Below are 26097 nucleotides of genomic sequence, written 5' to 3' on the forward strand. Positions count from 1 at the left end.
GTGCTCTACCATTTGAGCTATCCAAGCACGACTCACGCCCCGTCCTCACAGCTTTATTTCTGCCAGTACCTCGTCTCCTACTTTCCAAACTTGACACAAGCTCTCCTGAGAATCTGCAGAACTTGCGCCCCTGGAAGAAAGGATATAGTGGAGACACGGCTAAGCCATAGTCTCGGGGATATTTCGAGAATGAGATTTTCACTCTGCAACGGAGTGTGTGCTGATGTGAAACTGGCAGGAATAAAGCTGTGAGGACGGGGCGTGAGTCGTGCTTGGGTAGCTGAGATGGTAGAGCACTTGCCCGCGAAAGGCAAAGGTCACGAGTTCGAGTCTCGATCCAGCACACGGGTTTAATCTGCCAGGAAGTTTCATATCAGAGCACACTCCGCTGCAGAGTGAAAATCTCATTCTGGAAACATCCCCCAGGCTGTGGCTAAGCCATGTCTCCGCTATATCATTTCTTCCAGGAGTGCAAGTTCTGCAAGGTTCGCAGAAGAGCTTCTGTCAAGTTTGGAAAGTACGAGACGAGGTACTGGCAGAAATACAGCTGTAAGGACGGGGCGTGAGTCGTGCTTGGGTAGCTCAGATGGTTGAGCACTTGCTCGCGAAAGGCAAAGGTCCCGATATCGAGTCTGGGTCCAGCACACAGTTTTAATCTGCCAGGAAGTTTCAATTTAATGTCCCTTCGTAAAGTCCACAGATCCAAATACCGGTTATTCGACATGTAATAAAGTTTAATACCGAGCGCTTATTTCTCTTGCGCACAAATTCCTCAGATATTCTTAGACCGTGGCCTTACAGCAAAGATCTACCTAGACCTCGATATAAGTGTCAACGTTAAGTCTCTCCCGTTTAAATTATCTATAGCCACTTTTCTTTCAGTTTAACAGAAGTGCCATGATCCCTTCCGTAGCATATCACAGGGAAATGCCAGCTATCTCGCACGTCGCAGCTACGTAGACTTACTCAGAGCGCAGAAAACAATACAAGAGAACAAACAATACCCGCGCATGATAACAAAAGTAGCCGCGTTGAACCCTCTTTGGCTTCCCTGAGGCACTACTTTGCTGCGATTACAAAGTAACGTGCAGCGGACAGTAGAAGGAGCAGAGTGGTGGGGGGCGCGTCGTTAAGTAGCTGCCTACGTGCCGTTTTCAGTGTACGCCATGGCGTGGTCTGGTGTACATCGTGCCTTCGTAGTGGAAGATTTTATTCAAAATGGCGAATCGCCTATTAATACTCAACGTGCTTTTCGCGTTCGCTTTGCGCTCGGACGACGGGACCCTGTTCCCGATAAGAAAACAATTTATTCTTGGGTTGCTAACTTTCGTGAGACAGGTTCCGCATTAAAAAGGAAACCACCTGGACGACCACGGACTGCAACAGGCCCCGGAAATGTTGATGCAGTTAGAGCTTCAGTTCAACAATCTCCTCGACGATCCGCTAAAAAGCATGCGGCAGCATTACGGATATCTGATCGAAGTGTGAGAAGAATCTTGCATCGAGATCTTAAAATGCATCCTTACAAAATTGTAACTACGCAGGAACTGAGTGAACGAGACTGTGGTGTCCGTGTAAGTTTGTGCCAAGACCTTCTTCGGAACATTCGTCCCAACGATATTGTGATTTTTTCTGATGAAGCACACTTTCACCTTGCCGGAACAGTGAACAGCCAAAATTGCAGGTACTGGTGTGAACACAATCCCCAAGAACTTCATCAACGACCACTTCATAGCCCTAAAGTAACAGTATGGTGTGCTGTTTACAATTCCGGAGTGATCGGTCCTTACTTTTTCGAAGAAAATGACAGGAATTTAACCGTGAACAGTGAACGCTATTGTGCCATGCTCCGCGACTTTCTCCAACCGCAACTAAGGGAGCTTTTTGGTGAAATAGAGAACGTGTGGTTCCAGCAAGATGGTGCTACTGCCCACACAGCGCGGCAGTCACTGGCATTGGTGAAGGAAATGTTTCCTGGACATGTGATCTCGTTGCGTGGAGACATTGGCTGGCCCCCACGATCGCCGGACTTAACGCCCTGTGATTTCTTTCTTTGGGGCTATTTAAAAGCAAAAGTTTATGAACAACGTCCACAATCTTTACGAGCCCTGAAAGAAGCAATTACACAAGAGGTTGAAGCTATTCCACCTGAAATGACTCAAAGAGTAATGAATAACTTCAGGGAAAGACTCAAACAGTGTGTCGACAGTGCAGGAAGCCATTTAAGGGATGTTTTATTTAAAAAGTAAGACCATAAGAGTATTTTCTAAAATGGCATAATATGTACTTTTATTTAGTATAAATAAAATTGTTCTACCTTATTTGGTTTTGTTTTTATTAGCTTTCCTTAAAGGGGAGGTTTTTCTGCCGGACCTTGTATATCCATAATTTTAATTAAAACTTTTTCAATGCTATTAATTATTTCCGATATTATCGATCACCTCTCCCCTGTATGGGAATAAGCCTGATAATATTGTTCTCAATTAAAAGAACGGTTATAAGAGCTAAGACCGAAAAACATTCGAACACATATGAAGGCTCCTCCCACTGTTTACTTCGATTACAGTGGGATAATGCCTCATGAGTTGTCGCCTTATGGTCGTACAGTCAGTAAGGAATACTACCAGGAAGGACATTATGTGTACATTAAGCCAAAATGCTGCTTTGTGTAGCTGTTGTTATTATTGTGAGTTTATTTTCATTGGCTATAGTCCTATTTCGGCTCAAAGGACATTTTCAAGCACTCTGCAACATATAGTAAGGTATTTAGATCATATATGTGTGAGTTTTCGTAATAAATAATTATTTTGTACATTTGGCGTAAGACTTACTTCCATATTACGTCGTTGACGCTCTTGCAGTCAGATGCGTTACTTGTTCCGTTTTTAAGCAAAGCACAGGCGAAATAATAAACTACTCGCTAAGTAATGTCTCAGAAGTGCAGTTTTTCTATGTTGGCCAGTATCGTTAAGATCTTGTTATCATTTTGTAAGTTTGACAGCTTCGAGTTATGTCAGGGATTTACATTGTTACAGATTTTGTTTATAAATCTATGGAGTTATGTGATAGTAATATCTTTGCAACTGTATATTGGTGTTCGTTTTATGAAATTATACGTGGTCAATAATTTCAATAAAATTATCAAAACAGTTTTTATGTTTTAAATCGGTTTGTTCGTTTAAAATTTTTTCTGGATATTTGTGGGTGTGTGTATAGATTTCTATCTCTTCCAGAAAGTCCAGTATTGGGCCTTTTGGTGTTATGTGGAGAATGTGTTGTGATTTTCAGTTTTTATATGGTTAAATAATGTAGATGGGTTTGTGTCACTGTTTCTGGTGTGTTCTCGGTATCTAACTTGGAAATTTCTGCCTGTTTGGCCTATATAGAATTTCCCGAAGTCATTACAATTAATTCTGTATACGCCAGGGTATGAATGCACTAGTAGTTTCGTATTTCCGGAGTTAATTTGTGTCTTTAGGTTGTGTGCAGTGCGATATGCAAATCTGACAGTGGCCTTCTTCAGTAAAGCGTTAAGTTTGCTGGATATATTGCCTACATATGTTTGTGGTCTGTATGTTATTTTTTGTTTCGTTGGTAGCTCTCTACATAATTTTATGTCGCTATGAATCTTAGTGTGAAACGGTTTGTTGTGCTTATTCCAGATTTTTTTGCCTATGTTTGGGATGAAGTTGTTTTGTTGTGCTATATATATGAGGATTTTTAGCTGTTTTTGTCTTGCAGATTGGTAGGTTTTTCAGTCTGTTTATCATCGTATGAAAGTGTGCGTGTTTGTGTGTTCGAGAATGACAAGAATTTGCATTAATTACGTTATCTGATGTATGTTTTCCGTAGATTTCAAATTGATGTACAGTATTAATGTTTTTTATTGTAACGTCAAGGAAGTTGATCGTTGGATCGTTCTCTGGTTCCATTGTAAATTTCAAGTTGGGGTGAAGTTCGTTTAGTAGTTTGTGTATCTGTTGAATTTTTTTGTCAGAACCGTCTATTAGGAGCAGCGTGTCATCTGCATAACGGAAATAATACACCATTTTCTTTGTAAGTGTGTTTGTTGGGCTAAAAGATTTTTGTTTTAAAGTGTTTCTAAATATATGAGCTATGGAGCCAGCTATGCTACATCCCATGGCTACTCCATTCTTTTGGGTGTATATTGCGTTGTCATTTTCAAAGTAGTTTTGGTTTAGTATTAATTCTAGCATTTCAATGATCTCTTGTATCCCGGTAATGGGTAATTTTCTATATTGTAGGAAGTTGTGATCTATAATATCAATTGTTTCATGTATAGGAAACATTGGTGTATAGACTAATGATATCAAAGGATACGAATTTTCCATTATCTACAATTATTGTATCTTTTACGCTGTTTGCTAACATCCTTGAGTTTTTTATTGTGAACCGTTTTTTATATGTATAGTATTTTGAAAGGAGGGTGTTTAGTTTTCTACTAATGAAGTAGGTTGGACTATCTACAAAGTTAACCACTGGGGTATTGGGATTTGAGCTCTATGGAACTCTAGTTGTCCACACAGTTTAGGTGTCCTTACAAGACGTATATAACGCTACGGCCCAGAAGAATTTAAAATATTGACTACCTGGAAGCTCCCGCGTCCGGCCATCCTGATTTAGGTTTTCCGTGATTTTCCTAAATCGCTCCAGGCAAATGTCGGGATTGTTCCCTTGAAAGGACACGGTCGACATCCTTCCCTAATCTGATGAGACCGATGACCTCGCTGTCTGGTGTCCTTTCCCAAACCACCCAACCCAACTACCTGGAAGCTTTGCACCGTTTGCGTGAAGCAGACCGGGGAAAACGAGGAGAATTGTGGCAAAATGACTAGCGGAAACTGCATCACGATAATGCTTCCGCTCATACCTCAAGGCTTGCTAGTGCTTAATTGATAAAAAACAAAACCTTGCATGTAGCCTCATCCACTACAGTCACTGGACGTGGCCCCAGGTGACTTCTTTCTATTCTCAAAACTGAAAAGAACCGTAAAAAAGTCGTTTTGTCATAACTGATGAGATAAAAACAGAATCTTTGTAGGAGCTGAATACCATAACGAAAAGTGAGTTCCAAAATTGCTTCCAAGATTGAAGAAAGCTCAGGCACAAGTGTTTTATATCTGAAAGTGACTATTTTGTAGGGGACAAAGTTGATTTTGATAAATAAATGAAAATTCTGTAAGAAAAACAAAAATTCCTGTTACTTTTTGCTCACACCTCGTATAAGTAGTTCCTCAAGCGAGGGTCTTTCGACGTCCGAAAATCCTCAACAGCTCAATACGGTGACACTTTTCACAAGAAAGTAAAATGTGAGGCACTGTCTTCTACCATCAGGTTTTATTTTTAAGTGCTTGTCCTGCAATTTAAAATTCTTAGATGGCATCCCTAACACTGGATGATTCAGTGTTTTTGTCCAGCATGTGCACCTATAAAAGCAAAGGAAAGCTCAGGAATTTCGGCGTTTTTAATACTGTTAGATCTGTTCAGTCTTCAGCGCATCACTCTCGCTCTGTACGGCTGGATCATCAGCTAGGATGGCACCAGGCCGCGGGGCGCCGTCCTCTGGTGAGACGTTAGTTCGCGCTTCCGCCTTCGACCCTGTAACAAAAGTGGCACGGCGTCACATCTCGTTGCACTCCGGCTCAATGTAAGTGTTTGGAAAATATGACCATCAAGTAACACTGACTGCAGTTGATGACTCAAATGAGAATGTGAGACGAGTTCGTAACTGCACTGCTGGTCATTAAAATAGAATCAGAAAGGATAGGAAATGACTAATTTTTACTTGTGAGTATATAGTGAAAAGGGAGATTAGATTATTAAATCTGTTGGTGCACCAGGCCACACAACAAAGTTAAACATCGTGGCTGTATTTTGACATACGAGTACGAGGGGCGTTTGCAAAGTCTGCGCAAAAATAAAAACTACTTACGTGTTTGGGGTGAACCTTTTTTATTTTTCGACATAGTTTCCATTTATACTTATACACTTCGTCCAATGCTGTTCTAATTTGTTGATCCCTTCCGTTCAGAATAATAGGAATTGTCCAAGTCTGCAAAATAGCTATTAATTGCTGCAATCACCTTCGCGTTTGAGTAAAATCTTTGTCCCGCCAGCCATTTCTTCAAATTAGGGAACAAATAGTAGTCCGAGGGAGCCAAGTCTGTAGAACATGGGGGATGTGAAACGAGTTGGAATCCTATTTCCATTAATTTTACGACCACAACTGGTGAAGTATGTGCTGGTGCATTGTCCTGATGGAAAATGACTTTTTTGCGGTCCAATCGCCGGCGCTTTTCTTGCAGCTCGGTTTTCAAATGGTCCAATAACGATGAATAATATGCACCTGTTATAGTTTAACCCTTTTCCAGATAGTCGATGAGGATTATCCCTTGCAAATCCCAAAAGGCAGTCGCCATAACCTTTCCGGCCGAACGAATGGTCACCGCCTTTTTTGGTGCAGAATCTCCTTTGGTAAACCATTGTTTAGATTGGTCTTTGGTCTCAGGAGTATAGTAATGTATCCATGTTTCATCCACAGTGACGAAACGACGCTTAAAGTCCAGCGGATTCTTCCTCAACAGCTGCAAACTATCCTTGCAACACTCCACACGATTCCGTTTTTGGTCAAGCATGAGTAATCGCGGAACCAATCTTGCGGATAGCTTTCTCATATCCAAATGTTATGCAAAATATTATGTCCCCATTCATTCGAGATGCCAACAGCACTAGCAAACTCACGCACCTTAACTCTTCTGTCATCCACCATCATATCATGGATTTTATCAATGATTTCTGGAGTTATAGCCTCCATAGGGCGTCCAGAACGTTCAGCATCACTTTTACCCATATGACCTCTCCGAGAATTTTGAAACCACTTATTAACTGTTCTAACCGAAGGTGCAGAATCACCGTAATGTTTATCAAGCTTCTCTTTAATCTCCTGAGCCGTTTTGCCTTTCATAAAGTAATGTTTAATCACCACACGAAATTCTTTATCGTCCATTTTTTGACAATCACTCGACTTCCTTGATTCACATGAATGCCAGACACAAAGAAATAGACAAATTGCCTTAAACTTGGTGTGCGTTCTTTCCAAAGATGCTGCTAACTAAACATGATCTCGATACGCGCCGGTGGTGCCATCTCTCGGACTTTGTACAGACTTTTCAAACGCCCCTCGTATAAATGAAGCAGTTTGGATTACGAAACATTCTGCATCTGGAGACCAATCGCGTAACAGCTTCAACCTCTAATCACAAGTTATCAAAAAAAAAAATAACCACGTATCAAAAAGAAAGGCATTTCTCTGGTCAGACAGGTTGTCAAATCCCTCTTTAAGAAAGGTGATGGGAGGGATGTCACTAACTATCGACCTGTTTCACTGCTAACATTATTTCCCAAAATTTTTGAGAAGCCAATGTATTCTAGAATAGTATCTCACCTTAGCAACAATAATATCCTGAGCAAATCCCAGTTTGGATTTCATAAGAGTTATTCTACTGAGAGTGCCATTTACATGTTCGCTCACCACATTTTACAAGGATTAAATAATAAAATATCACCGGCAGGTATTTTCTGTGGCCTATCTAAGGGTTGTGACTGAGTGAGTGGCAGTGTTCTCCAAGATAAATTGAAGTTTGGTGGGATCGACAATGTAGCCAAAAAATGGATAATGTCATATTTAATCAAAAGAGTGCAGAAAATTGCACTTAGTAATTCAACCAATAGAGTCTGGGGAGAAATCGTGTATGTGGCTTCCCAAGGCTCAATCTTAGGCCCTCTATTGTTCCTCGTAAATTAAAACGGTCTTCCGTGTAATATACAACAAGCAGAATTAGTTCTTTTTGCAGATTACACTAGTAGTGCAATCAATGCAAGCATATACACAGAAAAAAATGAAACAGTAAACAAAGTTCTTAGAAATATCGCATCTGTGAATGGTCTCACTCTCAATTAAATAAAAAAAAGGGAAAGCAGATTCAGCTCTGCACATCAAGGAGTATTGCATCAATGATTTGTGTGACATATCGTAAGGAAATAATAAATAGGATCGAAACTTCAAAATTCTTAGGTGTCCATAGTGACAAGAATTTAAACTGGGAAAAGAACATTTTTTGAACTCCCTAAAACACCTTAGTTCAGCCACACCTGCACTAAGAGTCATTACAAATCTTTGGGAGAGACAAAACATTAAGCTGATTTATTGTGCATATTTTCGTTCAATAATGTCATATAGAATAATGTTCTGGGGTAAGTCATCTTTAAGGAATGAAGTCTTCAATGCTCAAAAATGTGCTGTAATAATAATATGTGGTCCTCGCTGACCATCTGCTTGCAGACATCTGTTTAAGGAGCTAGGCATTCTGATTACTGCTTCACAGTATGTTTATTGTCTCATGAAGTTTGTTGCAAATAATCCACTACAGCTCAAAAGCAACAGTGATGTATACGATTACAATATCAGAAAGAAAAATAATAATTATTATTCCACATTAAGGTTGTGTTTAGTATAAAAAGGGGTGCACAACGCTACACCGAAAATCGTTGATCACTTACCCAGTTATATACAATGTCTGACAGACAGCAAAGCAAAATTCGAAAAGAAATCGAAAAACTTTCTTCTTGGCATCTCCTTCTATTCCATAAAAGAATTTCTATCATTGTAGTGTGTAAAAGGTGGTGGGTAGGAGTTACTAACTCACACCTGTATATTTAAAAAAACAACTTATGTCGTATGTAGCCATATTTACAAATTAATTCGCAATGTGAATATAAAGTGACTCATTCCACATCATTAGTTTTATCATGCAAAATGATACATAGAACGTGAAACTAGCTATTTAAACTGCTTCAAACGTCTCAAGAAGTTGTAATGGTAAAATAGAGACAACAGTATTTGGTAGGGACTAACAAATCATTTATGGCAATGAAATTAAAGCCAGTATCACAAAATAAACTATAGCTATACATGTATAAATGAAGTATATATATATATATATATATATATATATATATATATATATATATTGTGAATGTATTGTGAAATTGTATGTACACTGTCCAACTTCCTTAACGCTGAGTTTTGTTTTTTCCAGTTTAACATGAATAATAAAAGCAGATTATCTGTCACATTCATACAGTGTCAGTTAATGTTATTACCATCATTTTTCCAAAATTAAATTCTCTACAACTACTGTTGAAAACATTGTGCAATTGTCTGAAATTTAAAAAAACATATTGGGCCAAGTAGTTAACAAATTAAAAAATTTACAAAATTATGTCTTTGCTTGTCTGGATGTTCTGGGAAAACTACAGCAGATACACGTCTGGGACATATTTGATTAGACTCACCAGATTAATAACAACAAAATAAATGGAAATCGTGCTTTACTTTAACCTCCTACAGTTTTGCGATGGCTTCATATTAGCGAACTTGCAGGCAAAATCTTTTATTAGCCGTAACTCCATAACATTTGCGGACCTATGTTTATATGAACTTTTTTCTTTAGCTTTACTTCATATTAAAATATTTGCATACATTTTCGAAACACCCTATATATATATATATATATATATATATATATATATATATATATATATATATATATATATATATATATATATATATATATACTCCTGGAAATTGAAATAAGAACACCGTGAATTCATTGTCCCAGGAAGGGGAAACTTTATTGACACATTCCTGGGGTCAGATACATCACATGATCACACTGACAGAACCACAGGCACATAGACACAGGCAACAGAGCATGCACAATGTCGGCACTAGTACAGTGTATATCCACCTTTCGCAGCAATGCAGGCTGCTATTCTCCCATGGAGACGATCGTAGAGATGCTGGATGTAGTCCTGTGGAACGGCTTGCCATGCCATTTCCACCTGGCGCCTCAGTTGGACCAGCGTTCGTGCTGGACGTGCAGACCGCGTGAGACGACGCTTCATCCAGTCCCAAACATGCTCAATGGGGGACAGATCCGGAGATCTTGCTGGCCATGGTAGTTGACTTACACCTTCTAGAGCACGTTGGGTGACACGGGATACATGCGGACGTGCATTGTCCTGTTGGAACAGCAAGTTCCCTTGCCGGTCTAGGAATGGTAGAACGATGGGTTCGATGGCGGTTTGGATGTACCGTGCACTATTCAGTGTCCCCTCGACGATCACCAGTGGTGTACGGCCAGTGTAGGAGATCGCTCCCCACACCATGATGCCGGGTGTTGGCCCTGTGTGCCTCGGTCGTATGCAGTCCTGATTGTGGCGCTCACCTGCACGGCGCCAAACACGCATACGGCCATCATTGGCACCAAGGCAGAAGCGACTCTCATCGCTGTAGACGACACGTCTCCATTCGTCCCTCCATTCACGCCTGTCGCGACACCACTGGAGGCGGGCTGCACGATGTTGGGGCGTGAGCGGAAGACGGCCTAACGGTGTGCGGGACCGTAGCCCAGCTTCATGGAGACGGTTGCGAATGGTCCTCGCCGATACCCCAGGAGCAACAGTGTCCCTAATTTGTGGGAAGTGGCGGTGCGGTCCCCTATGGCACTGCGTAGGATCCTACGGTCTTGGCGTGCATCCGTGCGTCGCTGCGGTCCGGTGCCAGGTCGACGGGCACGTGCACCTTCCGCCGACCACTGGCGACAACATCGATGTACTGTGGAGACCTCACGCCCCACGTGTTGAGCAATTCGGCGGTACGTCCACCCGGCCTCCAGCATGCCCACTATATGCCCTCGCTCAAAGTCCGTCAACTGCACATACGGTTCACGTCCACGCTGTCGCGGCATGCTACCAGTGTTAAAGACTGCGATGGAGCTCCGTATGCCACGGCAAACTGGCTGACACTGACGGCGGCGGTGCACAAATGCTGCGCAGCTAGCGCCATTCGACGGCCAACACCGCGGTTCCTGGTGTGTCCGCTGTGCCGTGCGTGTGATCATTGCTTGTACAGCCCTCTCGCAGTGTCCGGAGCAAGTATGGTGGGTCTGACACACCGGTGTCAATGTGTTCTTTTTTCTATTTCCAGGAGTATATATATAGTCATTTGACTTTCTAATCTTATTAATCGACCTCAGAAAAGTGAAACAAACACCCTGGATTTCACTATCAATGCCCATAGGCTTTTAAAAATATTTCCAGACTGACTGGCGAAACAGCGCAGTATTTTCATTCTGACACGCAGCACAGATTAAAAACATAATTTGTTTCAACGCCAGCGAAAGTATGAAGACGAACAACATTTTAAAGAAATACAATTCATAATACATGACAGCAGACAGTAACATGTTCCTACGTTATCCAAAAGAGACACTATCACGCGCCTTGTTTGTAATTGCCAACTTTCCTACTAGTAAGAAGGAATTCGTGATTCCTGGAGTTGACTAAACACATGGCCAAACTTCGGTGACATAGTGCATATGTGACAGAAGATGAAAATGCCATAGCGATATAAAGTAATAGCACTGTTGATTGTTGCATAGCATAGCTCACTGTGCTAATTACTTTTGCGTAGCTGTTGTACCTCGTCCTTGTATGACCATATTCAAAATATGAAGCCTGTCAAAGGTATCAGCTAAATAGCTCACTCTTGATAATCACTGATCATCAGCGAAAAAATTATTGTCATTGTTTCTCACGGAGAAACACAGAAACCTCGAACCTCACTTCATATACTTGGTTAAATACGTTGCCGCCAGAGAGGCAGCGTAATTCGGTATGAAAATGTGAACTTTTGAATTTGTCTCCCATATCTTCCCACAACAGCGTGAATAGCAATGAGTTTAGGCACTTGCCTTGATAAAGTTTATAACATTTACATTGTCCATTAAAAAAAATGAAGCGATGGAAGCCAACACTTCTCGGTGTGTTACACAGTGTATGCTTCATCAATCAGGTGTGTCTTTCTTCGTTTTTGCTGCTACCCCTCTTATGTGACCATACACCGCCTTAGCCCTGTCTGTAAAAATACCAACATATTTTTGACAATATCTACTTTTAACAAAATATAAATGTAAACCACACTGCAAGTGTTTTCTGCTGCTACATTCGACTCAAAACGGATTGCAAAACAAAAACTCTAATGTCTTTTCATGACTGAACGTACAAAAATTAGTAACTGCTCCGAATTTGTGACATCTGTAGTCTCGTCTATTTGAAAAGTGAAATAAGAGACTCTTGCTGTTGTTACAACACCATTTCTTTAAAATAAGAAGACACATCTTCAATTCTCCTTTTTTACTGTATGATTTGATAACGGAACGTCTTGTACTTCTTTGACCGCTTTTACCCCCAAAACAGCGTGGTTCATGTTTCTAGTCGCGAGCAGTCCGACTCACCATCTGTGTGAGATTTTTCTCCTTTTGCAAGTGTAAAACTTGCGAGGCATGAGTCTTTCCTCAAATTTGTACCAGCACTAGAAAAATTTGCCATGCATTTGGTCATGGTTAACTTAAAACACAGTCACGTACAAGTCACAAATCAAATTAAACTTCACATCACAATTATAGTAATCAAGTAATGCCCAACAAAGCGATAATAACAGCAATATATAGTTCACTGCGTGATCACTACTGCAGCGTCACAGATTGGTACGGCTCATAAGTTGGCAGCAGTTGCAAAGCGTCACGAAAACAACCGACAAGACCCAATCAAAGTATCGCCAGCGTCAAAACATGATTAATCATTCACGGTCAAGGCGCCGACGACTAACGAAAGAAGCGGTGGGGAGAGTACAATCCGGCTTCCTATGTCCTGCAACAAACACTTCCTGTAACATTATACACATGCGACTTCTATCAGTCAGTATGAGAATATGCTAATTTTACTTATATTAGTAAGTGTTTTGTTTACTTATATGTGTACCATCTCAGATTACTTTGCGTAGTGGTACGTACACCAGCGTCTGGGATTCCCTGGTAGAGTATAGTTTAAGAATTTGAAGTACATCGGTCAAAAACTTCTCGAGGTTTTCGTTAACAACGTTGCTTCTTTATATATTAATACGTATATTTACTTATGTACCATATATATTGAAAAATGTATAGGTATGTCTGTGCGAATGTCTATTACAGTATCGTGTAAAATTTGAAGTAAATTTATCACAAATTTTTCGAGATCTTTGCTAACATCGTTACACATCGACTTCTCTTTGTGTGATAGTATAGACTTTAAATATGTATTTATACCGTATATGTTAAAAATATGTAGCCTATGTCCGTCTGAAGGTTTGTTAGAGTACCCCGAAAAAACTTGTTAATTTACTGGGATAACATTTTATTTTCTTCGTCTCAGTCAGGTCTCCAAAATGTAAAACAAGAGTCCGCAGTAAGATGAGCAACAAAAAGACGCCGGCCGGGGAGTGGCCGAGCGATTCTACGCGCTACAGTCTGGAACCGCGCGACCAATACGGTCGCAGATTCGAATCATGCCTCGGGCATGGATGTATGTGATGTCCTTCGGTTAATTAGCTTTAAAGTAGTTCTACGTTCTAGGGGACTGATGACCTCAGAAGTTAAGCCCCAAAGTGCTCAGATCCATTTGAACCATTTGAACAAAAAGACGTTCTTGATAAACTTTTGACGCTGTTGGCATTTCAAAACGTTTCAACACATCTCTAAGAGGATTATACTGCTACGTGCCCATTAAACGTGATCTGGCCGATTTGTAGGGCAGCTCGACCGCAGTTTCTGCTCTCGTTTATAGGCTGGAAATACTAGAGACAGTGCAAAACCATTCGACGAAATTTGAACGTGACCCGTGGCAGGAAATGGTACTTACGCATTTTCATCCCTCATTTATCGACACCCCCATGGTGTGATCACGGGGTGTGGCGGGATGATGGTGGTGGTGGGGGGGGGGGGGGGGGGGGAAGGTTCAACATCAAGTAGTGCCCGAGAGGTCTGTCTAAGACCCGCAGTTCGGCAGTACCCTGGGTACCACCTAGCCACCTTAGATGAGCAAGTTTGGAATGTTCCTTAAAACTACCTCTTTAATTAATTTAATAAACACTGACCTACAGAATTTTTCCTGACAAAGAAAACCCCTATCCATTTATCATCCACAATTATCAAGCCCAACGCAATCTGACTGATCTACATTGACAACATGGCTTCCAATATCTCACAAAAAAGAATGGCCCTGGATTGCGAGAAATCCTAACAATAATACAAACCCAAAGAAATGTAAAATTAAAGAAATATGAAACTACCTCCAACTCTGTTAATTGCCTAAACTCATTTCAGTCACGAATTCCAACAGTGCAAACCCCATTCTCTTTTATAAGTCACTTACATCACAGAAAATCTTCGTAACACCAACTACAGCAAGTAACAACTACAGCCAACTAAATAAAAAGATTCTAACTACTAGGAGACATACAGTTAGTAAAAGAAAGCTTTTGTTGAAGGACAAACAACGTATTACGAAAATTTTACCTTATTCATGTAACATCCAGTTCCAAAACTTATATAGTTGTCGATAATTCCACTGCCCAAACATTATCAACCAAACATCCACTTAAATACATTTCCTTGAGCATTTTCTTTTAAACACATCATTACATCTCACTTTACAATGCATTTTCTACCAACACAGAGTCTCCACTAAGAGTATCATGTCCATACACTTCCCTATCCACTCGCTAACTCGCAGTCTGTCGAACCACAGAATCTCTTGCCGAGGGCGCAGAGTGCTTTCAGCGATATTAACACTGTCTATAGCGCTACCAACATACAAACAGACTACTTACAAACTGTCTGAAACTTCGACAAAGATTAAGGGGAGTTTTCTGGTCTAGAAGTGACAAAAAATCGATTTTTTATTGCATGGAAATGAATGCTCCAAACCAGCTGCAATATATATATATATATATATATATATATATAATGAGAGAAAATATGGAGAAAGGAGGAGTTGCCATATATGTCAAAAGTTATCATATATATATATATATATATATATATATATATATATATATATATATATATATACGAGAGGCCAGTTTCGGCCTACTGCAGCTATCAAGTGACGTCTAGTTCGAAGCTACGACCGTATTGCATCTATAGTGAAGTCTTTCTGTCATGTCTCCGAAAGTAGGTGGGACTATACCAGGCACGGCCTACATCTCAACAGGAAAGGGAAGGGGAAACTGGCTGGGGTAATAGCAGGAAATTTAAGGGGGGGAGGCACTGCCATGAATGGTAAAATACCAGTGGTTACAGGTGTTGGAGCAGCACCTTTTTTAGGATAGGTAAGACAGAAAGATGTCAAGTGCTACGAGAGGTCAGGATTGAAACAAATCTTCAGTTTAGGAAAGAAATTAAACAGCATAATTCTAGCACATTGGATCACCAATCACAGCTACCAATTATAAATTTTCACCAATCACCAGAAATTTTATCTCCACCAAGTTGTATATCAGTCCTAGGTAATTGCATTGATGAATTAAAGTCACCCAACCCAGTTGACATAATCTGCCTCTCTGAACACCATGTGACCACTGGTATAGGAACTAGGCCTAAGCCCAATGAGAAACTCAGACAGGAGAGTACTGCAAATGTTAGAATAAGGAAAGGTTCTCATAAAAGTATAATTAAAAATAATGTAAGTATATTTCATCAAAATATTGGGAGATTAAAGAATAAAGTAGATGAGCTTCTGGTTTGTTTAGAAGATTTAGAAGCTGAGAATGAAATAGATATACTATGCCTGTCTGAACATCACATTGTTACTGATATGGATAAGGTAAATGTAAGTGGTTATAAGCTCTCTGCACATGTAATGAGAGAAAATATGGAGAAAGGAGGAGTTGCCATATATGTCAAAAGTTATCATTGTGCAAAAAGTATAGAAACAAAAAAGTTTTGTGTAGAGAAACATATAGAAGCATGTGCCTTTGAGCTTAAATTAAATAAAGGCACATTTATAATTGTAACTGTATATAGGTCCCCATCAGGAAATTTTCATCTATTTCTGAAAAATTTGGACTCCTTGTTGTGCTACCTGTCAGACAGGGGGAAGCAAATTATTATTTGTGGGGACTTCAATGTAGATTCTCTGAAAGAGGGTAATAGGAAAAATGACCTTGAAGTATTACTCGGTTCTTTCAATTTGACACCCGTTATTGATTTTCCTACTCGGGTGGTAAAGGATAGCAGCTCACTGATAGATAACTTCTTTATAGACCAAGATAAGTTTAACCAGATAAATGCTCAGCCTGTTGAGAATGGTCTTTCTGATCATGGTGCACAGCTAGTTACAATATATGACATAGCTCCATTCAGCAATACTAAACAGTCCTCCAAAGTAGTACGTTCAGTCAACGATTTAACAATTGCAAATTTCAGGGAAAGCCTACAGCACTGAGACTGGGATGAGGTGTACCGTGAACCTGATGCCAATTTAAAATATAATTTATTTCATGACATTTTTGTAAATGCATTTGAAAACTGCTTCCCCAAGAAAATAGTTAAATATACTCGTAAGAAACCTTGTAACAAACCATGGCTTACTAAGGGTATAAAAATATCTTGTAACCAGAAAAGGGAAATGTATCTGACAGCAAGAAAGAGTAGTGACCCAGAAACTATCAAAAATTATAAAAACTACTGTGTTATATTAAGAAAAGTTATTAAAAAATCCAGGAGTATGTGTATCATGTCTGAAATCAGCAACTCTGATAATAAAATTAAAACAATCTGGAATATTATTAAAAGAGAAACAGGTCAACCAAGAGAAGAGGAAGACAGTATTACCATCAAATTGAATGAAAGCTTTATGAACAAAAAGTCAGAAGTTGAAAATATTTTTAATAATCATTTTCTAAATGTTGTAGATATAGTAGGATCCAGGTGTTCATTAGAAGATGCTAGGCTGTTAATGGAAGAGGCCATACCTATGCAATTTGATACAATTGAAATCTCACCCACTTCTCCCTCTGAAATTAGGAAAATAATAAACTTGCTTAAAAGCAAAAACTCACATGGAATTGATGGCATTTCCAGCAAAATACTAAAAGCTTGTTCTCAACAGATAAGTAAGATTCTCAGCCACCTGTGTAATAGCTCTCTGGAACAGGGCATTTTCCCTGATAGACTGAAATATGCTATTGTTATACCTTTGCATAAAAAGGGGGATAGATCTGATGTCAACAATTACCGTCCAATCTCCCTTCTAACAGCTTTATCCAAAATTTTTGAGAAAGTAATGTATTCAAGAGTAGCTTTACATATCTGTAAAAATGAAGTACTAACAAAATGTCAGTTTGGTTTCCAGAAAGGTTTTTCAACAGAAAATGCCATATATGGTTTCACCAGTCAAATTTTGAATGATCTGAATAACTGAACACCACCCATTGGGATTTTTTGTGATCTCTCAAAGGCTTTTGAATGTGTAAATCATGAAATTCTGCTAGACAAGCTCAAGTATTGTGGCATGAGTGGGACAGTGCACAAATGGTTTAATTTGTACCTAACTGGAAGAGTGCAGAAAGTTGAAATAAGTAGTTCTCGTAACATGCAAAAATCAGCACATTCCTCAAACTGGGGAACTATCAAGAATGGGGTTCCACAAGGGTCAGTCTTGGGTCCTTTGTTGTTCTTATTATATATTAATCACTTGCCATTCTATTTTCATGAAGAGGCAAAGTTAGTTCTCTTTGCTGATGATACAAGTATAGTAATCACACCTGAGAAACAAGAATTAACTGATGAAATTGTCAATACTGTCTTTCAGAAAATTACCAAGTGGTTCCTTGTAAACGGACTCTCACTGAATTTTGATAAGACACAGTACATACAGTTCCGTACAGTGAATGGTATGACGCCATTAATAAATATAGACCTTAATCAGAAGCATATAGCTAAGGTAGAATATTCCAAATTTTTAGGTATGTCCATTGATGAGAGATTAAATTGGAAGAAACACATTGATGATCTGCTGAAACGTTTGAGTTCAGCTACTTATGCAATAAGGGTCATTGCAAATTTTGGTGATAAACATCTTAGTAAATTAGCTTACTACGCCTATTTTCACTCATTGCTTTCATATGGCATCATATTTTGGGGTAATTCATCACTGAGGAATAAAGTATTTATTGCACAAAAGCGTGTAATCAGAATAATAGCTGGAGTCCACCCAAGATCATCCTGCAGACATTTATTTAAGGATCTAGGGATATTCACAGTAGCTTCTCAGTATATATACTCTCTTATGAAATTTGTTATTAACAACCAAACCCAATTCAAAAGTAATAGCAGTGTGCACAACTACAATACTAGGAGAAAGGACGATCTTCACTATTCAAGATTAAATCTAACTTTGGCACAGAAAGGGGTGAATTATACTGGCACTAAAGTCTTTGGTCACTTACCAAATAGTATCAAAAGTCTGACAGATAACCAACAAGTATTTAAGAAGAAATTAAAAGAATTTCTGAATGACAACTCCTTCTACTCCATAGAGGAATTTTTAGATATAAATTAAGAAAAAAAAATCAAAACAAAAATATTAAAAAATAAAAATAAAAAATAAAGAAAAACAAAAAAACACAAAAAAATAAAGTTGTTATATTAACTTAAGTATGTTGGTAAATTAACCTAATTATGTCATGTATTGGAAAATTCGACTCATTTCACATCATTACGAAATATCGTATTCATGATCCATGGAGCTAGTATTAATCTAATCTAATCTAATCTCTAATCTAAGTTCTTGTATTTACGAAACATAAAAATACGTTTTTACCAGATACTTTGACAATTCAGTTTTGACACTTCTACTTACCGAGACATGACAAAAAGACTTCACTATAGATGCAATATGGCCGTAACTTCAAACTAGACGTTACTTAACAATGGCAATAAGCCAAAACAGGCCTGTCGTGTAAAATATTAGAAAACAAATTACCTTATTGCCGCTGGTTTGGAGTATTTATTTTCCATAATGTCTTACACCAACAATTACTATGGTGCGGGCCCAACAGAACGTAAAATTTTTATTGCATATTTCGATACCTCATATTATGGAGAACAGTGGGCGAAACCGCTTTTCCCGTAAACTACTGCATATAGTCGAAGTACACGATCATGCGACCGGCAGTCCCCCGTCATCGAGCGCCTACGGGCGACTCTCGGAGGCAATCAGACCTGTATACGAAGACCCATCGAATGACAATTTGCTGGAAAGGTGATTTGGCGCGAATACTCAAAACTTTAATGAGTCGATAAATTCGATCATTTGGACGCGTTCCCCAAAACACATATATTCCGGTAAAGAAGTAGTCGAAATTGCCAACAATTTGTCTACAATTATCTTCAACGATGGCTTCACGGGAGTTGCACAGATAATGAATGTAATGGGCATTCGACTAACCTAAGGACATCACACACATCCATGCCCGAGGCAGAATTCGAACCTGCGACCCCTCGGCCACTACGGCCGCCAATTTTTTTCCACCACTGTATTATAAGCTACCAGAATGAACGTGAAACTGACAACAAACTGCGGAAATATCAAATGATGTGCGAAAAAATCAATATAACATTGAGGAAGGACAAAAAAATCAAGTTTTATAAGTTAATGACCGTCCTCGCAGTGCTATTTGAAAGTGATACTTGAACAACCAAAACGGCTAAGCAGGGATGGCTAGAGGACAAATGTAAGGATGTAGAGGCTTATCTCACTAGGGGTAAGATAGATACTGCCTACAGAAAAATTAAAGAGACCTTTGGAGAAAAGAGAAGCACTTGCATGAATATCAAGAGCTCAGATGGAAACCCAGTTATAAGCATAGAAGGGAAAGCAGAAAGGTGCAAGGAATATATAGAGGTTCTCTACAAGGGCGATGTACTTGAGGACAATATTATGGAAATGGAAGAGGATGTAGATGAAGATGAAATGGGAGATACGATACTGCGTGAAGAGTTTGACAGAGCGCTGAAAGACCTGAGTCAAAACAAGGCCCCGGGACTAGACAACATTCCATTAGAACTACTGACGGCCTTGGGCGAGCCAGTCCTGACAAAACTCTACCATCCAGTGAGCAAGATTTATGAGACAGTCGAAATACCCTCAGACTTCAAGAAGAATATAATAATTCCAATCTCAAAGAAAGCAGGTGCTGACAGATGTGAAAATTACAGAACTATCAGTTTAGTAAGTCACAGCTGCAAAATACTAACGCGAATTCTTTACAGACGAATGGAAAAACTGGTAGAAGCCGACCTCGGGGAAGATCAGTTTGGAATCCGTAGAAATATTGGAACACGTGAGGCAATACTGACCCTACGACTTACCTTAGAAGAAAGATTAAGGAAAGGCAAACCTACGTTTCTAGCATTTGTAGACTTAGAGAAAGCTTTTGACAGTGGAACACTATCTTTCAAATTCTAAATGTGGCAGGGGTAAAATACAAGGAGCGAAAGGCTATTTACAATTTGTGCAGAAACCAGTTGGCAGTTATAAGAGTTGAGGGACATGAAAGGGAAGCAGTGGTTGGGACGGGAGTGAGACAGGGTTGTAGCCTCTCCCCGATGTTATTCAATCTGTATATTGAGCAAGCAGTAAAGGAAACAAAAGAAAAATTCGGAGTAGGAATTAAAATCCATGGAGAAGAAATAAAAACTTTGACGTTCGCCGATGACATTGTAATTCTGTCAGAGACAGCAAAGGACCTGGAAGAGCAGTTGAACGGAACGGATAGTGTCTTGAAAGGAGGATATAAGATGAACATCAACAAAAGCAAAACGAGTATAATGGAATGTAGTCGAATTAAATCGGGTGATGCTGCGGGAATTAGATTAGGAAATGAGACGCTTAAAGTAGTAAACGAGTTTTGCTATTTGGGGAGCAAAATAACTGATGATGGTCGAAGTAGAGGGGATATAAAATGTAGGCTGGCTATGGCAAGGAAAGTGTTTCTGAAGAAGAGAAATTTGTTAACATCGAGTATAGATTTAAGTGTCAGGAAGTCGTTTCTGAAAGTATTTGTATGGAGCGTAGGCATGTATGGAAGTGAAACATGGACGATAACTAGTTTGGACAAGAAGGGAATAGAAGCTTTCGAAATGTGGTGCTACAGAAGAATGCTGAAGCTTAGATGGGTAGATCATATAATTAATGATGAGGTATTGAATAGAATTGGGGAGAAGAGAAGTTTGTGGCAGAACTTGACTAGAAGAAGGGATCGGTTGGTGGGACATGTTCTGAGGCATCAAGGGATCATCAATTTAGTATTGGAGTGAAGCATAGAGGGTAAAAATCGTAGAGGGAGACCAAGAGATGAATACACTAAACAGATTCAGAAGGATGTAGGTTGCAGTAGGTACTGGGAGATGAAAAAGCTTGCACAGGATAGAGTAGCATGGAGAGCTGCATCAAACCAGTCTCAGGACTGAAGACCACAACAACAACAACTTGAATAACTACTAAAAAGCAAGAAAGCAGAATCGAAGCGGAAGAAATTTAATTTCTAAGATGAGTGAAGAGCTACACAAGATTAGCCAGACTAAGAAGCGAAGACATAAAAGTAGGGCTTGGGACGTACGCTATAAATGAGAAGGTCAAGTCTAAATCTTGCTGAAACATCTGCACAGAATGTCACATTCAAGCCTGCCGAAACGAGCCTTAAATTTCAGACCTGTAGGTACAGGATCCATAGAAAGACCAAGAAAAAGATACCTGGATACTGAGAAGACGGAACAGACCTATAGTCTAGACTAGAAGTGTCCAGCCTTTTAGCTTACCTGGACCACACTGGAAGAAGACGAGTATTTTTGTACCGCATATACGGATTTTTTTCTTTTTTTTTTACTGATCGTTTTATAGGGTAAAGGCACCTAATTTGGTGATAAAGCCAGTAATTCTATAATTAATTAGCTGACTAACCATGCATCCCTGCGGAAAATTCTTATGTAACTTAGGCTTGTATAAATAATTAGATGACTAACCATGCATCTCTGCGGAAAATTCTTATGTAACTTAGGGTTATATGCGTACGATATAATAATAGCATTTTCATAGCGTTAGGATTCGTTTTGGTAGAGTTGAGGATATTTAAACTAAAACACAACGATAGTACTTAACTTGGTGATATGAGTAGCCAGTTTTGTGATACAGATTCCTAATTTGGTGTTACGTTAATGTAAGTTTTAAATATGATTAAATTATTTATGTAACTTTTAACTTTTTTTACACAGTTAAGAGAAACATACTGAACCACCAAGGTTAGAAAATATTACATAGTATAATAAAAATAACCTTTATAAAATAGCTTCCCTTCAAATACCAAGTAAATTGTACACATTAAAGTTAACATCAAATAAAGATGTAAGCTGTTCCCGCTTTCTTTGTAATGCCGGAATTTTCTGACTGTCAAAAGTGATCATTTTCAAATTTTTCTCTTCCACCGTATGGCGTTTGTATTTTCACAACATTACCCATTCCTTTTACCTGCGTCATATTTTCTTGTATTCGTACTACGACATTTGGTTCTTGAGCTGACAAATTTATGTCCCATTTAGCATCATATCTACGCAGTGGTGTGCAATTGTCTACACTGTACCGCTCCTCGTGCATCGGACAGAAAGAGTCATTTACATTTCCCATTACTAGTTCCGTGGTGGACCTTTCCATGTATCGCACTCGCTGGATGAAATGCGTCACTGGCTTTTGTTCGTATCGAGTTGGAATTCCGAAACACAGCTTTCTGAAACTTTTTCTCAGTCCCTTGTGCAGATGTGCCACTACACGCGTCCTCTGACCTGAATGACCTGGCCTGGGGTCGCTGACCTTCCTCCTGCCACCCCTTTAAGTGGATTCCGTCGTAACCCCCACAGCACGCCTTCACTACACCATTGTACAGCTGGCTTTTCAAAACTAAAAGCAACTCGATTTGCCTGTTCCATCTTCCGCTCAAAGACATGCATTGTATAGGAACAGTGTGTTAATTACTGCCGATTGGCTGTCATCCCTTTTTGCATTCTATACTGATAGGCAAATGTTCTCATAACCACCAAATTACGTTAGGTATCTTCACCATCTCGTTGCAATGTATAATGGTGTCATCTAAGGTGCAATTCTATTTATTCTGCCACCTTACACATTGATGGAACTGCAGAGGTCACACATGAAAATGTGTACCACTGCAGATTCGCTATGGTAGAGTTCATGATAGGCAGTGAGGCAGAATGAGCATTGCATCCATTTTCTTCCATTTTTTTCTCTTCCCTGCGTTGAATACTGACCTCAACGGGTGTCGCAAGTCCACTTGTTATCACTGGAAATGTTATTTTTTGTAACATGTCTACCTTTTGTTTTCCTTGTTAGCCAAAACTAATCAGAATACAAAACAGCGCTTCCTTTTCCTTTGCTAGTTCGTGGACTACTCAATGCCAGAGCTCTTAGTTCGTAACCACTTGTGACCATAACCCTTGTGCAAATCCCATCTCCTGCATTGTAACTGTGCACTTCAGTAACTTTGGTTCTAATTCTGACTCTAAGGCGAATGGGTGATCTAATTTCTTCAAACCCCTCGGCCCCTTCAGAACCGCGATTTTCTGTCAGATATCTTTTTAATAAGCTCCGAGGCAGCCATTTCTCTTTTGCAGCCTTGTAAATGCTCATATGAGTTTGCTGAACCATTCCTGCCGTCTCCAGTACTGCACTAGCGCTGCAGATACGATAAATTCTACTTCCTACAGGTGATACCGCATTTTTACGTTTACCGCCCGTCGTTTCCAGCTTGAAGTAAAAGATTAAATAAATTATTTATGCCTATGCTGATCATACCATCTAAATTGGTAATAGGCTGTGTAAAAAATTTTCACTGGAAGAGCATAGTTACATGCAAGTACTAACAAGGGAACCTCCCCATCGCACCCCCCTCAGATTTAGTTATAAGTTGGCACAGTGGATAGGCCTTGAAAAACTGAACACAGATCAATTGAGAAAACAGGAAGAAGTTATGTGGAACTGTGAAAAAAATAAGCAAAATGTACAAACTAAGTAGTTCATGGCGAGATAAGCAGCATCTAGGACACTGTGAACGCAGGAGCGCTGTGGTCTGGTAGTAACGTGAGCAGCTGCGGAACGAAAGGTCTTTGGTTCAAATCTTCCATCGAGCGAAAACTTTAATTTTTTATTTTCAGTTTATGTGACAAACTCTTATGTTTTCATCACTTTTTTGGGAGTGATTATCACATCCACAAGAAAACCTAAATCGGGCAAGGTAGAAGAATCTTTTTACCCATTCGCCAAGTGTACAAGTTAGGTGGGTCGACAACATATTCCTGTCATGTGAAGCGCATGCCGTCACCAGTGTCGTATAGAATATATCAGATGTGTTTTCCTGTGGAGGAATCGGTTGACCTATGACCTTGCGATCAAATGTTTTCGGTTCCGATTGGAGAGGCACATCCTTTCGTCTACTAATCGCACGGTTTTGCGATGCGGTCACCTAACACAGACACTAAACTTTTTACAGTGAACAGAGACGTCAATGAACGAACGGACAGATAATAACTATGCAAAAATAAAGAAAGGTAAATTTTCATTCGAGGGAAGACTTGAACCAAGGACCTCTTCTTCTGCAGCTGCTCACGCTACCACGGGACCACAGCAATCCTCAGCTCACGTTCTCCTTGATGTTGCCTATGTGGCCCATGGACTACTCAGTTTGTATATTTTGCTATTTTTTCGCAGTTCCACACAACTTCTTCCTGTTTTCTCAATTGATCTGTGTTCAGTTTATCAAGGCCTATCCACTGTGCTAAGTTATAACTAAATCTGAGGGGGGTGCGATGGGGAGGTTCCCTTGTAAGATACAAGTCCGCACCTCGTGGTCGTGTGGTAGCATTCTCGCTTCCCACTCCCGGGTTCGATTCCCGGCGGGTTCAGGGATTTTCTCTGCCCCGTGATGACTGGGTGTTGTGTGATGTCCTTAGGTTCGTTACGTTTAATTAGTTCTAAGTTCTAGGGGACTGATGACCATAGATGTTAAGTCCCATAGTGCTCAGAGCCGAGCCTAAGATACAAAAGCGATAAAAACTACAGATAAAAATTTAAATACTTTTTTTAAATTTATGCCTGTACGATCACTTTATAAACATGCTTGAGGAATCTTATTTTTTCACGAAAATGCTAAGACAATACAAAGAATCAAAAGTCATGGGATAGCGATTTGCACATAATACAAGTGGTGGTAGTATCGCGTACACAAGGTACAAAATGGCAGTGCGGAGCTGCTATTTGTACTGTCGTGATCCACATGGAAAGGTTTCCGACGTGATGGAAATGTGTGGCTAGGGCCTCCCGTCGTGTAGACCAGTCGGCTGGTGCAAGTCTTTCGAGTTGACGCAACTTCGGCGACTTGCGTGTCGATGGGGATAAGATGATGATGATAAAGACAATACAACACCCGGTCCCTAAGTGGACAAAAATCTCCGACCCAGCCGGGAATCGAACCCGGGCCCCTTCGCATGACAGTCCATCGCGCTGACAGCTCAGCTACTTTTTTATTTTTAATTTTTTTCATAGTTGATCGTTGTGTTTGGTCGCTGCAGATGTCACATGACATCCGTTAAAGGTCGTTTGTTGATCCTTCCACTCAGTTTTTTTTTTTTTATTACAGAGACCAACCAGCTCTCTGACCGAACACGCTGAGCTACCGTGCTGTCGTTATCGGAGCGGACTCCGACATGATTATGGACGCATAACGGGAATTAATAGACTGTGAACGCGGAATGGTGGTTGGAGCTAGACGTATGGGACATCCAATTCTGAAAATCGTTAAGGAATCCAACATTCCGAGTGACAGAGTCAAGAGTGTGCCGAGAATACCACCACGGACAACACAGTGCCCGACATCCTTCACTTAGAGACGGAAAACGACGCGTTTGTGTAGATCTGTCAGTGCTAACAGACAAGCAACACTGCATGAAATAAATGCAGAAACCAATGTGGGGCCACGACAAACGTATCCGTTAGGACAGTTCGGCGAAATATGGAATTAATGGGCTATGGCTGCAGAAGTCCGAAGCGAGCGCTTTAGGTACCAGC

At 39.9% G+C, this 26097-nt stretch overlaps 1 protein-coding gene across 1 annotated transcript in view; it reads right to left on the minus strand.

Moving 5' to 3' along the window:
• Nucleotides 1–5550: 5550 nt before the first annotated feature.
• LOC126427950 (uncharacterized) overlaps nt 5551–26097 on the minus strand; it is a 36924-nt gene continuing 16377 nt past the window's right edge. Inside the window, exon 2 of the mRNA XM_050089839.1 lies at nt 5551–5619. Coding sequence (XP_049945796.1) covers nt 5551–5619 — 69 coding nt within the window. The remainder of the gene's footprint in view (nt 5620–26097) is intronic.

Source organism: Schistocerca serialis, chromosome 12 (assembly GCF_023864345.2).
Source record: "Schistocerca serialis cubense isolate TAMUIC-IGC-003099 chromosome 12, iqSchSeri2.2, whole genome shotgun sequence".
In the NCBI taxonomy this organism is placed as follows: Eukaryota; Metazoa; Arthropoda; class Insecta; order Orthoptera; family Acrididae; genus Schistocerca; species Schistocerca serialis.